The following is a 14,459-nucleotide window of genomic DNA, read 5'->3' on the forward strand; positions in this document are numbered from 1 at the left end:
TCAAATCCCAGCAACCACATGGTGGCTCATAACCACCCATAACAAGACCTGACGCCCTCTTCTGGAGTGTCTGAAGACAGCTACAGTGTACTTACATATAATAAATAAATAAATTAAAAAAAAAACCACACACACACACACACACACACACACTGCTTATTTAAAAAAAAATAAAAAATAAAAAGGGATAGCAGAAGATGATGGTCTAGTCAGCCATTGTTGGGAAGAGAGGCCCCTTGGTCTTACAAACTTTATATGCCCCATACAGGAGAACGCCAGGGCCAAGAAGTGGGAGCAAGGGAATGGGCAAGGGAGCAGGCTGGGGGGGGAGGGTATAGGGGACATTCAGGGTAGCATTTGAAATGCAAATGAAGAAAATATCTAATAAAATAATTAAAATAAAAAGGGTACCTCACTTTTGCTCTACACAAAAATAATTTTTAAAACATGCAGAGCATATCCTTCTGAGTTTTGCTCACACACTTGTTATAATGTAATATCAGTAGAAGCATTGTTGAAGAAATTAACTGTGTTGTTTGGGGGAAGGACTCTCTTAATAGTCTTTCCATTTCTCACTTTTCTTCTTAGGCAAGTGACAGGAGTTCTTCCTGGGAACAGGAGCTGACTCTTAAGTCCTTTGTGTTGGTTGAGTCTGTGTGTAAAAATCTTCAGCTGCTAGCTGTTGCAGTGGCTTCTCAGAATGCTGTGTTATTGGAAGGACCAATTGGAAGTGGCAAAACCTCCTTAGTTGAACATTTAGCTGCAGTGACTGGTAGAACAAAACCTCCTCAGCTTCTCAAAGTCCAGCTTGGAGATCAGACAGACAGCAAGGTAATTAAGAAGTGGCAAGTATTGCTGGCTTGGTTTGTTTGCAAATATCAGCATTCTAATGTTTTTGCTAAGGGAACATAGAAATAGTTATTGCCCTTGCTTCTGATTTTTGGAGCAAGCTTTGTAAACCTCATATGCCTCCTTTGTTGAAATTTCATATGACTGTTTTTTTGTTGTTGTTGGGTTTTTTTTTTTTTGTTTTTTGTTTTTTTTGAGACAGGGTTTCTCTGTGTAGCCCTGGCTGTCCTGGAACTCACTCTGTAAACAAGGCTGGCCTCAAACTCCGAAATCTGCCTGCCTCTGCCTCTCAAGCGCTGGGATTAAAGGCATGCGCCACCATGCCCGGCTCATACATCTTTTCAAAGGAAATAGCCTTGCTATCTGAGGTGTTTGATTTCTCTAATTCACCTCTTTCCACAGATGCTACTAGGCATGTATCGTTGTACAGATGTCCCTGGAGAGTTTGTATGGCAACCTGGCACCCTGACGCAGGCAGCTACAAAAGGTCACTGGATCCTTCTGGAGGATATTGACTATGCTCCTTTGGATGTGGTATGTCTTCTTGTTAAGGCCTTTACTCTGCACATTTTATCTTTGAAGATGTTTTGTCCACAGTGCCTGGGGGGTGTTTTGGTGTTCTGAGTTTACATGATACATTGTAAGAAGCTCATTCATAGTTACTTGCCTAATCTGACTTGTGAACTAGGGTTTCTTCACTTGTCTTGCAAAGAGTATTTATTGAATGTTTTGTGCTATTTTTGTAGTGTTAAGTACAGTGAGCTGTCTTACTGCTTGGTAGGAAAAGTTAGTGATATATTGGACCTTTGAGATCAGCTTCCCAGGGGTGGCATCTATAGAATAAGGCTACAAATGGTTGGGGTTTTTTTGAGATGCTTTTTATTATACAGCTGTGAGCATGTTGATCTCAGATTGACATAGCTCTTGCCTATGCAGTGATTATAGGAGCATGCCACAAGATGGTCTGTTTTGGTTTTTAGAAAGATTACTTCTGCAATTAAGTGGCAATCTCTGTTTCCTCTGAAATCCTTAAACTATGACCAAAAGGTGAATCTTCACATTAAATGTGCATTGAATTGTAAATAACTGGAGAAGACAAATAATGGTTATATGTTGGGAGGGGCATTTCTCTCCCACCAAATCTAGCTGGCTCTGGCTTGTTCTTTTTGATTTAGTGAATCTTTTTATCTTTGGAGTAGGTTCAGTGAATTCGTCTGAATTAAGCTTATACTTTTTGGCCATTTGCATCTGTTGTTTTTAAAAGTCCTAAGTCCTACTGTCTTGCTTTTTTCTGGGCCACAGTAGCACTCGATGACTATTGAGTTAATAAGGTATACTGGAGTGCAACTTAGAAAACAAAAATGGATTTGATTTCAGTTTGCAGTGTGAAAACTGGATGGAGCTTTCTTTAAGATTATGTCTATCATTTGGACACAGGTGGTGGTTTTTGCTTGTTTGTTTGTTAACTCTGTCCCAATGACTTTTATCAATGGGGTTTTGTGATTCAGGTTTCTGTGTTGATCCCTCTACTGGAACACGGAGAGCTTCTGATCCCTGGCCAAGCTGACTGTTTAAAAGTAGCTCCTACATTTCAGTTGTTTGCAACCAGGAGGTATGTGTGACGCTTTCTGTTCTGATTCTCAAACCATTTTTAGTTTTGTTTTGCTGAAGTCATTTAAGCTTCATAGAAACATCTTATTGATATCTAAACATACCTCGGCATTATCCCAGTGATTTAAAAACAATTTGATAAAATTCTATCAGTCCTTTTTTAACAAAAGACTTGTGGGTCAAGTAACCTGTCCTAAATTACCTGTATCTACCAGTAAAATGGAAGCTTTTATTTATCTATAAGGAATTGTATAGCAGTTATCCTATTTATGATTTCACTTTACCATGGCTTTAGTTACTCAGTAGGATTTGAAAATATTAATGGAAAATTAAAGAAATAAAAATTTACAACTTTTATAATATTGTTCTAATTCATTGTTTTAGAGTTTAGTAGATTTGTTGTAGAGACTTGCTGCACTACAGGTTGTCATCAAACTCAATAAGATTGTTTTGCCTAATTAATAAAACTTTACCATTGGTATCTGTGTGTAGATTTTGTACTGTCTGGTTTCAGTCATCCATCATAGATTTTTTTGGGAATGCCCTGTTTATGAAGCAGGTTGACTGTAACTCAACATGACATCTGAACCTGCCACTGAATTCTCTCCTTACAATGCAGGCTCTTGAGCTGTGGGGGAAATTGGTACCGACCAATGAATAGTCATGCTGCTATGCTAGACAAATACTGGACCAAAATTCACCTGCATAATCTGGACAAGAAAGACCTGAATGAGGTATGTAGCTTTGGATAATAAGAGTGCTTTTGTTTTTATTTTTCATTATGAAAATTCCAGAAGCTCTACTTAGGGAGAAATATAGGAGCATGCCTAAATGAGATATGTGAAGTCTAGTTCAGAAAAAGACATCTGACGCTCTGGAACTGTTGACACCGCACTTTCAAACAAAATGCTGATCTCTGCACACCTAACAGTTCTCTGTCTTCATCCCCCCCCCCCCCCTTGGATTTTTTTGAGACAGAATTTCTCTTTGTAGTGCTGGCTGTACTAGACCTGACCTGTAGACCAGCCTGACCTTGAACTGGGATTAAAGAATTGTGTCGCCACTGCTCCACCATTTTCTCAAACTTTGTGCCCCAATTGTATCTTGAATAGGGCCTGTATTCTATGCTGGCAGTGTCTGCTCAGCCACCTGTGACTGACAAGTTCCTTTTCTACTCCCTGAAATCTTCCTTGTCTCCCAAGCATCCCTGACCACATTGTTCACTTGGCAAGGTGATACCCTTCTCAGACAAGGCAGATGAACCTAGAGCTCCTCCTTTATGTTAATTTCCCTATCAAACAGAAGTGACTAAACAAATCGACATTTTATAAACTGTCGGTTGGGTAGTACATAGTGATTCTCTCCACTGCAGTGCTGAGTAACTGTTGGAATGATGAGCACTGGACCTGGGGCTTTGAGATTCTACTTCTGCCTTTCAGAATTTAACTTTTCAGTGACTCTTTTGTGCTTTGCTTTAATTTTTTTTCCTATATACCTTTTTACTTATTTTACGGTTATATGATGAAACATACACAAAGTAGTTCTTGAGGCATTCTTTAGTGAATGAATTCTTGTACTTGGGTACCTGTGGCTTGATACATGGGTATCTTGGCTTTGTTCTCTAAACTAATGTAGATGGCTAGTTTGTCTAATATAAGGAGGGGAACAAGCTGTGGAGTTCAAGTATAGTGAGTGGATGGGAGCAAAGGGAGAGTACAAAGTCCTGTGCTTGGTAAGGATTTCAAATTGATCAGTGGTTGGTGTGCATCCCCATCCCTGAGTTAGGGCTAGGACCCAGGTCTTTGGCCAGACTAGGACAATGTTCTTCTGCTAAGTTGCTAAGATACTTTTAAGAGTCTCTCTAGCTGTGGATTTTTTTTTCCTCGCCCTGCATCAGGTTCTTCAGAGCAAATACCCAAGCCTTTTAGCTGCAACTGAGCACTTACTTGACATTTATATCGAACTTACTGGAGAAAAACATTGCTGTCCAAGTGTTGGCTATGACAAGGCACCACAGGAAGTTTCAGAAGCTGAGAGAGAAAACAGAAGAGTGGTCCTTGAGGGAAGAGAGTTATCTTTAAGGTACTGCCTTTGCTGGAAATTCCCCACTTAGATGCAGATGGGCTTTATGAGTCAGTTTACAGATGGAGCATGTGGGTTGCATGTGAGATCAGATCCCTGTGGGCATGTTGAGATGCGGGTACCTTGAATGTTGTAATTCTAACATCCTAAGTGTCTGAGGCAGGAAGATCCTCCAGGCCTGGCCTGGCTGTAGACCTAAACTGGGATACGGAGCTTGTATTGCTCAAAACCAAAGCTTTAAAAATTACCTTAAATAGTTGCCCATTGCTTATTTGTTCGTTTGTATTTATGTGGCGGGAATGGTGACTGAGACAAAGTCTCTCTGTGTAGCCCCTGCTGTCTTAGAACTCTAGACTAGGCTTGCTGCTAACCCAACACAGACTGCAGATACCTCCTAGATGTTGGGATTACAGATGTGTGTCACCATACCTGGTCTTTCTTAAAAGGTCTTAAAAGCTTTAGCTTTTCTGGATTTGCTCTATAAAATGAGTTCTATGCCTCAGCTCTCCATCCTCCATGGGGACGTGGAATGAGTAGGTCATCTAAATTTGGTAGTATTGTTTTTTATCTTTCCGTTTTTTTTCGAGACAGGGTTTCTCTGTATAGTCCTGGCTGCCCTGGAACTCACTCTGTAGACCAGGCTGGCCTCCAACTCAGAAATCCACCTGCCTCTGCCTCTGCCTCTGCCTCTCAAGTTCTGAGATTAAAGGTGTGTGCCATCACTGCCCAGCAAATTTGGTAGTATTTAGTCTCTTTCCTTTCTTGTTACCTTTTCTGGTGTTCACATTGGTGGAAAAATAGGGGAGACTTTAGTCTTCACATAATGTTAGATTTAAGAGTACTAAATAGATTGTGATTTCTTCAGCCTGTGTTTTGTTTGTTTTTTTAAGGGATCTGCTGAATTGGTGTAATAGAGTTGCTCATGGCTTTGACCCTACATCTTCAACAGCGTTGTTGAATGTTTTTCAGGAGGTAAGATGCTTTTGGTGTCTTTAGTGGCTGCCAGCTTCTCTAGCTACCATTTATTCCCTTAGCTACTTAAAACTGAACTGCCTTCAAGCTAATCAGATATAGTGAATAACTTCTCTAGAAGAAGTAAGGCTTTTACAGTAAAACAATGAGCTTGACTAAAATGGATTGGTGTGGTATATCATAGTGCTCTAGCGCTATGTGGTATAGCTTATGTACCTCTGTTTATCTTTGCTTTAGACAAGTCTATGGGAGCTTCAAAAAAGTAAAAACTGGGGGAAAGGGAGGCCCTTTAGGAGTAGAGCTTTGTTAATTCCCTAGAAACAAAGTAGGCTTTGTAAAGATAATGGGCTCCTAAAACACTAGTTGAAGGGAGAGCCACAGCCAATTTGGTTTGCATTCTTTCAGTGTATGTGCTAAAGGTAAGTTAACTCTGAATAGAAAGCAGCCTCCCACCTTTAATCCCAGCACTCGGGAGGCAGGCAGATTTCTGAGTTCGAGGCCGGCCTGGTCTATAAAGTGAGTTCCAGGACAGCCAGAGCTATACAGAGAAACCCTGTCTCGAAAAAACAAAAAAAAACAAAAAAAAAGAAAGAAAGAAAGAAAGAAAGAAAGAAAGAAAGAAAGAAAGAAAGAAAGACTGACTTTGCAGGACACACTCTGTTTTCTGATGTTTTCTGAACCTCAAAATGCTTTGTGGCCTTCTTCATTCTTTCATTGAATTTTTCAAGACAGGGTTTCTCTGTGATGTCATGGCTACCATGGAACTCTTCCTGTAGACCAGGCTGGCCTTGAAATGAGAGATTCACTTGCTTCTGCCTCTTGGACGCTGGGATTAATTTGGGAGGTTCAGGCAAGAAGAGCACCTGATACCAGGAATTTGGCATAATTTTTTGCCAGATTGTGAGAGCCTATCTGGTTTGTTTTGTTGTTGTTTTGTTTGAAGCTAAATTATTTTGAAGATTCATGATTATGGCTTTTGTGTGTGTGTGTGTGTGTGTGTGTGTGTGTGTGTGTGTGTGTGTGTTCCTGATGCCTGTGGAAGTCAAAAGAGGGAATCAGATCCCTTGGAATTAGAATTATGGTCAATTGTGAGCCACTATGTGGGTACTGGATTCTCTGCATGAATAGTAAATACTCTTAATTGCCCATAAACAATTGTCATAAAACAATGCAAAAGCAAATTACTAATGTATAGCCCACTGTAAGATTTCTAACTCTGGTTAGTTTTTAACCTCTATTTCCTATTTTTCTTTAACACTTTGGAGAGGACTAATCTTACCCTCTCCTGGTGTCTTTCCACTTGCCATCGTAGATTTGACATAAGGAGGATCCTGGCATTTATGTTGCCTTTTTAAATCCAGCTGCTGCCTTCTGTATATTTTCTTGTTTAATCCTTGTACCACTTATTCTTTTTTAGACAGAATAATATTACAGTTGTTGATGACAATTTTCATTAAATTGTTAATAGCTCTTCATGCTTTCATCTTTTGGCAGTTGTGATGTGTGCATCTGTGAATATTCCCATACAAGTACTTTATTAATAAATAAGCAGTATTTATGTTGAAAATAGGAAAGGAAAAAAAAAGAAAATAGGAAAGGATTTGTATTGGTTTCTTCCATCATGATAGGAAAATTATGGTGGCAGGAACTTTTAGTTGCCTGTCTGCACCCACAGTCAGGAAGCAGAGAGAAATTGAATATAATGATACTCTATAATTTACTCTAACTAATGGATTACTAAAAAGTAGTTGTTTTTTGTTGTTTTCTTTCTTTTTTTGTTTTGTTTAGTTGTTGTTGTTTTGGTTTTTCAAGACAGGGTTTCTCTGTGTAGTACTGGTTGTCCTGGAACTCACTCTGTAGACCACGCTGGCCTCGAACTCAGAAATCCACCCGCCTCTGCCTCCCAAGTGCTGGGATTAAAGGCGTGCACACCACTGCCCGGCTCTGAAAAGATTTTTAATTGTGTGTGTGTCTGTCTGTCTGTCTGTCTGTCTGTCTGTCTGTCTGTCTGTCTGTCTGTGGGTTCCTAGAAGGTCAGAAGATGGTTGGATGCTCTGGCTCTAGAGTTACAGACAGTTGACAGCTGTCTGACGTCAGTGCTAGGATCTGCATTCAGGTCTTCTGCTGAAGTTGTAGCTGCTCTTGAGTACTGTGCCATCTTTCTTGCCCAGTGCATTCCTCTGTTCCCTTGCTTGTTTTTAATAGGCTATGGACTGTTTCACTGCCATGCTTTCTGAGCAGACAAAAAAACTGAAAATGGCCGAGGTTATTGGAAGCAAACTGAACATTTCTAAGAAAAAGGTATGTGCTTGCAGGGCTGCTTTGCTGGGGTGTTGATTCCTCTTTAGACATGTCAGGGATAGTACATCCATAAAGTGACTTCATTCCTGTCACCTGTGTAACTATAGACCTTGTTTCCTAGCGTTTCTGTGAATATCTTGTTTTCAGAATAGAAATACTCTCCGGAGCATTGAGAACGTCTATACTTTCATATACAAATTGTTCTTTCTGTTTTAGTTTTATCTGTTTATTATTTTTTAGGCAATGCCTCACTGTGTAGCTCTTTCTGGCCTGAAACACGTGATCTGTTTAAAGAACCGCAGCTTACTGTTTTTCATTAAAAATGAAAATAGTTTCAGTGCATGGTACTCAGTAGGTTCATTAGGTTCAGCACTGAGGATGCGGGGATAGCTTACCTTGCTCTTTTTAAATCAAGATGTGTGTTTTTGAGGGGATAAGCATGTAACCCAATGATAGCATGTGTGCTCAACATTGATGGGGTCCTGGATTTGATGTACAGAGGGGTGGTACATGTACAGTTTTTAAAGGTGAAACTTTGAGCAGTGGTATTGGTGGTATTGAAGCCTGCAGAAAGGCTGGGTTAATCAAGGCTTTCTTACTTGAAGTTTCACACCAGTAATTGTAATAGTAAAGTTGTTTGTTGAGCTTTTGCAATAAGCAAAAGTTTGGTCTCAGACCGTGGAGTACCCTCCTGAAAACAGCTGGTAAGTGTGTTCATCACAGTAAGCAAAGGCTGTGAAACACCACTGTGATTGGCTTCGATGGGTCAGTGTTTCCTCTGCTGATGAGGAGGAGAGGGCTCCCTGTAAATATTTTGCCCATTTACTCTAGGCTCCGACCTGAGCTTTTACCCGGGTTCTTTGTGAGTAAGAAGGTAAGAGATGAATGGTTACTCATTAGACTTCCAGGATGGCTTCTGTAGCTTTTCTTTATAGAAAGACCATGGAGTCTTACTTTATAGTTAGAAACGAAAAGCCGCCAAAAGCACACTTAAACAATTGAGTATATTTTCTTTTCCTCTAAGCCCTTGGTAAATGTCAGTGCGCTCACTTTTATCTAGGCAGTATGCAGTAAAGGGTAACTTTATAGTTTCTTTCCTGTTGCTATGCATGATACAATCCTCTAGCAAAGCAACTTAAAGGTTTATTTTGGTCACACTTTGAAGTGGCAGCCCCTCACTGAAGGGAAATGACAGAGGTGGGAGCTTGAGAGAGCTGGTCAGATTGTATGTACAGTCAAGGAACAGAAAGCATGGAATGCCTTAATGTTGGTGCTCAGCTTGCCGATGCTTATGCAGTGCAGGGCTTCTACCCAGAGAGTCGTCATGCCCAGACTCAAGGTGGGTCAGTCAGCAGTGACATGACCGTCCTTCATAGGCATGGCCAGAGACTTTGTCCTCTGGGTAGTAGTGACAATCACACTAGCTCGCTTTGGCACCACTCCTTGGATGTGTGTGCACTGTTAAGCATTTAAAAAACTTGGAAAGTGAAAGTAAGACCGCAGAGACCCTTGATTGCAATGCTCTCGTGGAAGAAGGCACTGCTTCTTGGTGAAGCGCTCGGAGTTCATTTAGATACTTTGGCTGCAGAAATGTTTTAAAACAGGTAGATTTTTAACTTCATTGAAATCTTTCTTTCCCACAGGCTGAATTTTTCTGTAAACTTTATAAACCAGAAATTGTCATTAATGAGCTAGACGTACAAGTTGGTCGAGTGCGGCTTTTGCGGAAACAAAGTGAAGTTGTTCGCATTCAGAAGTAAGTAGAGTTCACTAGCTGCAGATTGTGTGAACAAAGCATGCCTGGGCTGGCAGATCTCCAGTTTTCTGCGTGGTGGAGGAATAGTAATTTTCCAAAATAGGTTCTAGGAAAGAGATATTGATAGATGTTAGTAGCTTGGAACTGATAGTGGTCCTTGAACTGACTTACTACAATTTATGTAATGAAATATGCTCAAGTATATATCCGGCTGTCCTGGTGTGTAATTTTCTTCATGGCTAGGATCAAATAAAATTGTAAATAATGTGTATAAGAAATGTGTTTTTGGCATCTCATGGTGTTTAAGTTACAACAATCACATTAGCCATTGAAGTGAAGAAAGCACACATCCCTGCCCACCTCCCCTACCTCTCTCATAGTCACAGTTTCTGTTTAGACTCAGTTTTTTGTGGGGGGGTAAGACATTTTAACACATATAATTTTCTTTAAACACTTGAAGATATGTGTGCCATGGTATGTAATGTGAACACCACAGGGCAGCTCTGGTTGCCAGGCTTGTCATGGGCAGTAAATGCCTCTCTCCCTGCTGAGCCATTTTCAGGCCCTATGTAAATGAGGAATTAATGCTAATATAGGTGAAGTGAGTTCTTCAAGAATATGATGTATGAGTTGTGTGTTATATTCTGGGTGTTCAGAACATCGCATCCTGACCAAGGTGTTATCATGTTATATGTGACACTTACCAGTTGAATGGATGTTCAGTATTTGTAGAGCACAGTAAATTGTAGTCTGAATGTTCTAAGAATATGTTACAATATGAAGAAAATTACTTTGGGTTATTTTCTCATTTTTCTTTGGATTTGTGTTTTATATCCAAGACTAAGAAAAGCTTGAAGCCTAGATGTTTTTCTGTATTATTTTTCTGCTGGGTCTTGCACAAGACTATCTCTGAGCTGTGCTCCTAGTTACGAAGTTTGAAGTCGGGTATTGGTAGATCCATTCTGCCCACGGCATCATGCCTGGCCTAGCTAGCTTGTAAATCCCTCTTTCCTTTTCCTAGAGAGAAGTGCACTTTTGCTGCTACCCGCCCGTCCTCGGTTCTCCTTGAGCAGCTTGCAGTATGCGTCAGTCAAGGGGAGCCTGTATTGTTAGTGGGAGAGACAGGAACTGGTAAAACCTCCGCTGTCCAGCACTTGGCTTATGCTACAGGTAACCTTGGGGGGGGGGGGACATAGTCCCCACATGTAACCTGAGGAGCAGGGCAGGATTGGGTGAACAAGTAGGGGAACATAGGTCCTGACTTGTAACCTAGGATTGGCCTCAGACTTTGGGGCGTCTTCTTGCCTTAGTCCCCATGTGCTTGGACTATATGTGTGCATCACCATGCTATGTTTAAGGGTTTTGTTTGATTTGCTTTGTTGTTGTTTTCTTCTAAATAATCTAAGGACATTAAATTTAAAGTGGCCTCATTCCATTTGTAGTCAGTTTCTCTGGAAATAAGCATTAGTTACAGATTAACATTCATTTGTTTACAGTCTCCACATGTACACAAACAAATGCACACAAACAAATGCAACTGTGCTTTGTATGTGCCATACATACTGCTTTGCTTTTCTTGTAGCTTAGCCCAGATTGGCCTCCCACTTAGGGACCTGGTGATTCGGCCTCAGCCTTCTTGGGTGACATTACAAGCAAGACTTGCTTATGTTTGTGCTTAATTAATAAGTTTTATTAGACAACTTTTAAAAATGTCTTACCCCTTTTTATGGCCAAATATATACTCTGGTTCTTTATTTAGTCTTTTTTTTGGGGGGGGGGGTTCGAGACAGGGTTTCTCTGTGTAGCCCTGGCTGTCCTGGAACTCACTCTGTAGACCAGACTGGCCTCGAACTCAGAAATCCACCTGCCTCTGCCTCCCAAGTGCTGGGACTAAAGGTGTGCGCCACCACCGCCCAGTGATGTTAAGGAATTCTAAGGCTTCTGAAATTAATAGAGAAGGTCAAAGGAAACATGTGTGAAAACTTGCCCTGTCTTCTTAAGGAATACATTGTGATTTTGCAGTAAGCTTTTGTTTGGTCATTTACGTTTTTTGAAACAAGTTCTGCTTGTTTCTGACTGTACTGGAACTTACTTTTCAGACCAAGCTGAGGTGTAACTCATAGAGGTCTGCCTGGCATTAAAAACATGCACCATCAAAGCCTGACTCCTTTAAATGTTTAAAATAATTCTTTTCTTTTGTTGCTTAAAGGCCAGCATTTGAGAGTTGTCAATATGAATCAACAAAGTGACACTGCAGACTTGCTTGGAGGGTAAGTGTGATTCACATGCTACTAAAATTCTATGTTGTGTTTACTGCTAGAGTTGGGAAATAAATGCCTTTTGCTTACAAAACTCAAGTCTATTCTGCTTGGAGGTTATTCTCTCATCGCAGTACAGTTTGTTTTTGAGTCAGGGTCTCACTGTAGTCTGGCTGGTCTGGAGCTAGCTCTATAGACCAAGATGGCCTCCAACTTGCCTGGCTAATTAATAACAGTAATGGACTAGTTTGTTGGTGTATGATCTTGAGGACACTTGTGCGCCATAACACACCTGTGGAAGGCAGATTAATTTAGTGCTGTGTGCTTGAAGGTGCATATGTGACACAACATGAAGGCAAGTTGCATGAATTCATTTTTTTTCTCACCATCTGAATGCTGAGGTTTTCAGATTTAGCAGCAAGCACCTTTACCCACTGAATTATCTCATTGCCTAGCTCTTAAATTTAAGTGAAAATGTTATATTTTTTTATAGGTGGAAACATAAGTTATTTCTGTAATATGCAGAAAATGGTATACATCAGGTCTTTTATTAAATGGTATACATCAGGTCTTTTATTGTTTACGAATCATTGTACATAAAATGAGAAGGCCAAAAATAACCAAAATTTGGTAATACTCAGAGAGATATGGTAATATCCTATTCCTAGGACGTAGTTTCATGTTTTCGAACTCATGCTGAATGTATTTAAATATAACAAATATATTAAAAGTGTAAGGCACTTTGAAGACCTTTTAAGCTTTTTAGATTTATACTGAGATTGCTTTCTGACTGTTAGCCTTTAAACATGTATAGCATTCCAGTGCTCTCTGGGTATTCCCCCCCCCTCCCCAAATCAGTATTTTCATTCATTGAAAATCCCGTGCAGTATATTTTGTATGATGACCTCCTGACTCCTCTCTTGTAACTCTTTCCCATCCCCCCCCCCCATGGGATTTTTTTCCCTTCCTTTGGTTTTGTGTTTCTTGTTTTTGGTTTTCAGTTTTCTTTTCTCTTTGAGTCTAGTTTCTTTCCTAGCTAGTAGCTGGCTTTGGTTCTTTTGTTTGATAGGTTTTGTGGGTGGTGGTTTTGTTTGTTTAGAGAAAGTGTTACTGTGTAGCTCAGGCTGGCCTACAACACTGGACTCTCCTGCCCCCACTTTCTAATTTCATAATCATGGGCCTGTGCCAGCATACCCTAGCTAGGCCTGTTTTCTATTAATATTAAATGATGAATGTCATCTAATCCCTTCTTAGCAGACTCTGGACTCTGTTGGTGTCACAAGCAGTCTATTGCTGTATATACCCTCCCACCCTCTCATTTCATGTTCATCTGATTTTTACCTTATTACATTGAGCTTCTGATAGGCACCACACACACCCCTTTATATTACTTGGGAGAAATGAAAACCAGTTTCCAGGAGGGTGAGGATGAGGAGAGCGTAAAGACAGTGAAAGCCAGGGGTGTAGAAGAAGCAGATGGCACCCTAGGAGGGAAGAAGTGACGAGCATAGAGCAGGAAAGCACAGAGCAAGAGACCGTTTATCAGGAGACTTGACAACCCTTTATAATTCCAGTAAGTAAAGAAGGAAAGGTTCTATTTGGAGAAATTGAGAATGAAGAGAAGAAAAAGACTGAAGAAAATTAGACATAGATAAAATGGCCACTGGTCGCTTCCTTGCCATGCTCAGGCCATTCTTGAAGTAATACTGAAAGGGATGAATGGGTGCGGAGCTCACTCAGCCAACCCTGAGTGAAGACGTAGTCTTCCTTTAAGCAGCGTTCATTTTCATAATTTAGCACGAGCTGTTTTTTGGTTGTTTTGTGTTTTGGGGTGCAAAGTCCTTTTCCTTTCTTGTAGCCATTTTAAGGTGAGTTCTTTTTTTTGTTGTTTTTAAAGATTTATTTATTTATTATATGTAAGTACACTGTAGCTGTCTTCAGACACTCCAGAAGAGGGTGTCAGATCTTGTTACGGATGGTTGTGAGCCACCATGTGGTTGCTGGGATTTGAACTCCGGACCTTCGGAAGAGTAGTTGGGTGCTCTTACCTACTGAGCCATCTCACCAGTCCTTAAGATGAGTTCTTAAATACAACCCTATGTATTTCATAGGTAGCTGGTATCCTTAGTGGGGGCAGATGTTTTGGACCCATATTATATTTGGCAGAATCTTCTGAAGTTGCTCCGAAGATACCATTTCCCAAAGACACATTGAACACTTTGCTTTAAAGTTGTGTGTAGTGAGTAGGTCTGTTTGTGCATTCCTTCTTTAGCTGGATTCCTTTGAGTATCTGTGTTGCATTGATTGGACTGCTTCTCTTTTCTAAGATGCATATATAGTTTTTCTTTTGTTTATTTTTGGGAGTGGAGTGAAGGACTTGCTGAAGGTGATCTTCAGGCTTATGGGTAGTAAGTATCCTTGAGCTACACATGTGACATGTTTCCCTTCCTTCATCAGTTGACCTCTGCATTGCCTTTTAACTGAGCCTCTGTTACTAGGTTCAGCCTTTTTTTTTTCTTTTCTTTTTTTTTAAGATTTATTTGTTTGTTTGTTTATTTAATTCATGTGAGTACATCCCTGTCTTCAGACACACCAGAAGAGGGCATCAGACCCCATGACAGATGGCTGTG

At 40.4% G+C, this 14,459-nt stretch overlaps 1 protein-coding gene across 1 annotated transcript in view; it reads left to right on the forward strand.

Moving 5' to 3' along the window:
- Positions 1 to 14,459, forward strand: part of Mdn1 (midasin AAA ATPase 1) — a 120,544-nt gene that overhangs the window by 13,621 nt on the left and 92,464 nt on the right. Inside the window, exons 6-15 of the mRNA XM_029533259.1 lie at positions 589 to 831; positions 1,252 to 1,383; positions 2,358 to 2,461; positions 3,080 to 3,194; positions 4,358 to 4,542; positions 5,433 to 5,514; positions 7,720 to 7,815; positions 9,459 to 9,571; positions 10,593 to 10,741; positions 11,781 to 11,841. Of these exons, the coding sequence (XP_029389119.1) occupies positions 589 to 831; positions 1,252 to 1,383; positions 2,358 to 2,461; positions 3,080 to 3,194; positions 4,358 to 4,542; positions 5,433 to 5,514; positions 7,720 to 7,815; positions 9,459 to 9,571; positions 10,593 to 10,741; positions 11,781 to 11,841 (1,280 nt within the window). The remainder of the gene's footprint in view (positions 1 to 588; positions 832 to 1,251; positions 1,384 to 2,357; positions 2,462 to 3,079; positions 3,195 to 4,357; positions 4,543 to 5,432; positions 5,515 to 7,719; positions 7,816 to 9,458; positions 9,572 to 10,592; positions 10,742 to 11,780; positions 11,842 to 14,459) is intronic.

This window comes from Mus pahari, chromosome 22 (genome assembly GCF_900095145.1).
Source record: "Mus pahari chromosome 22, PAHARI_EIJ_v1.1, whole genome shotgun sequence".
In the NCBI taxonomy this organism is placed as follows: domain Eukaryota; kingdom Metazoa; phylum Chordata; class Mammalia; order Rodentia; family Muridae; genus Mus; species Mus pahari.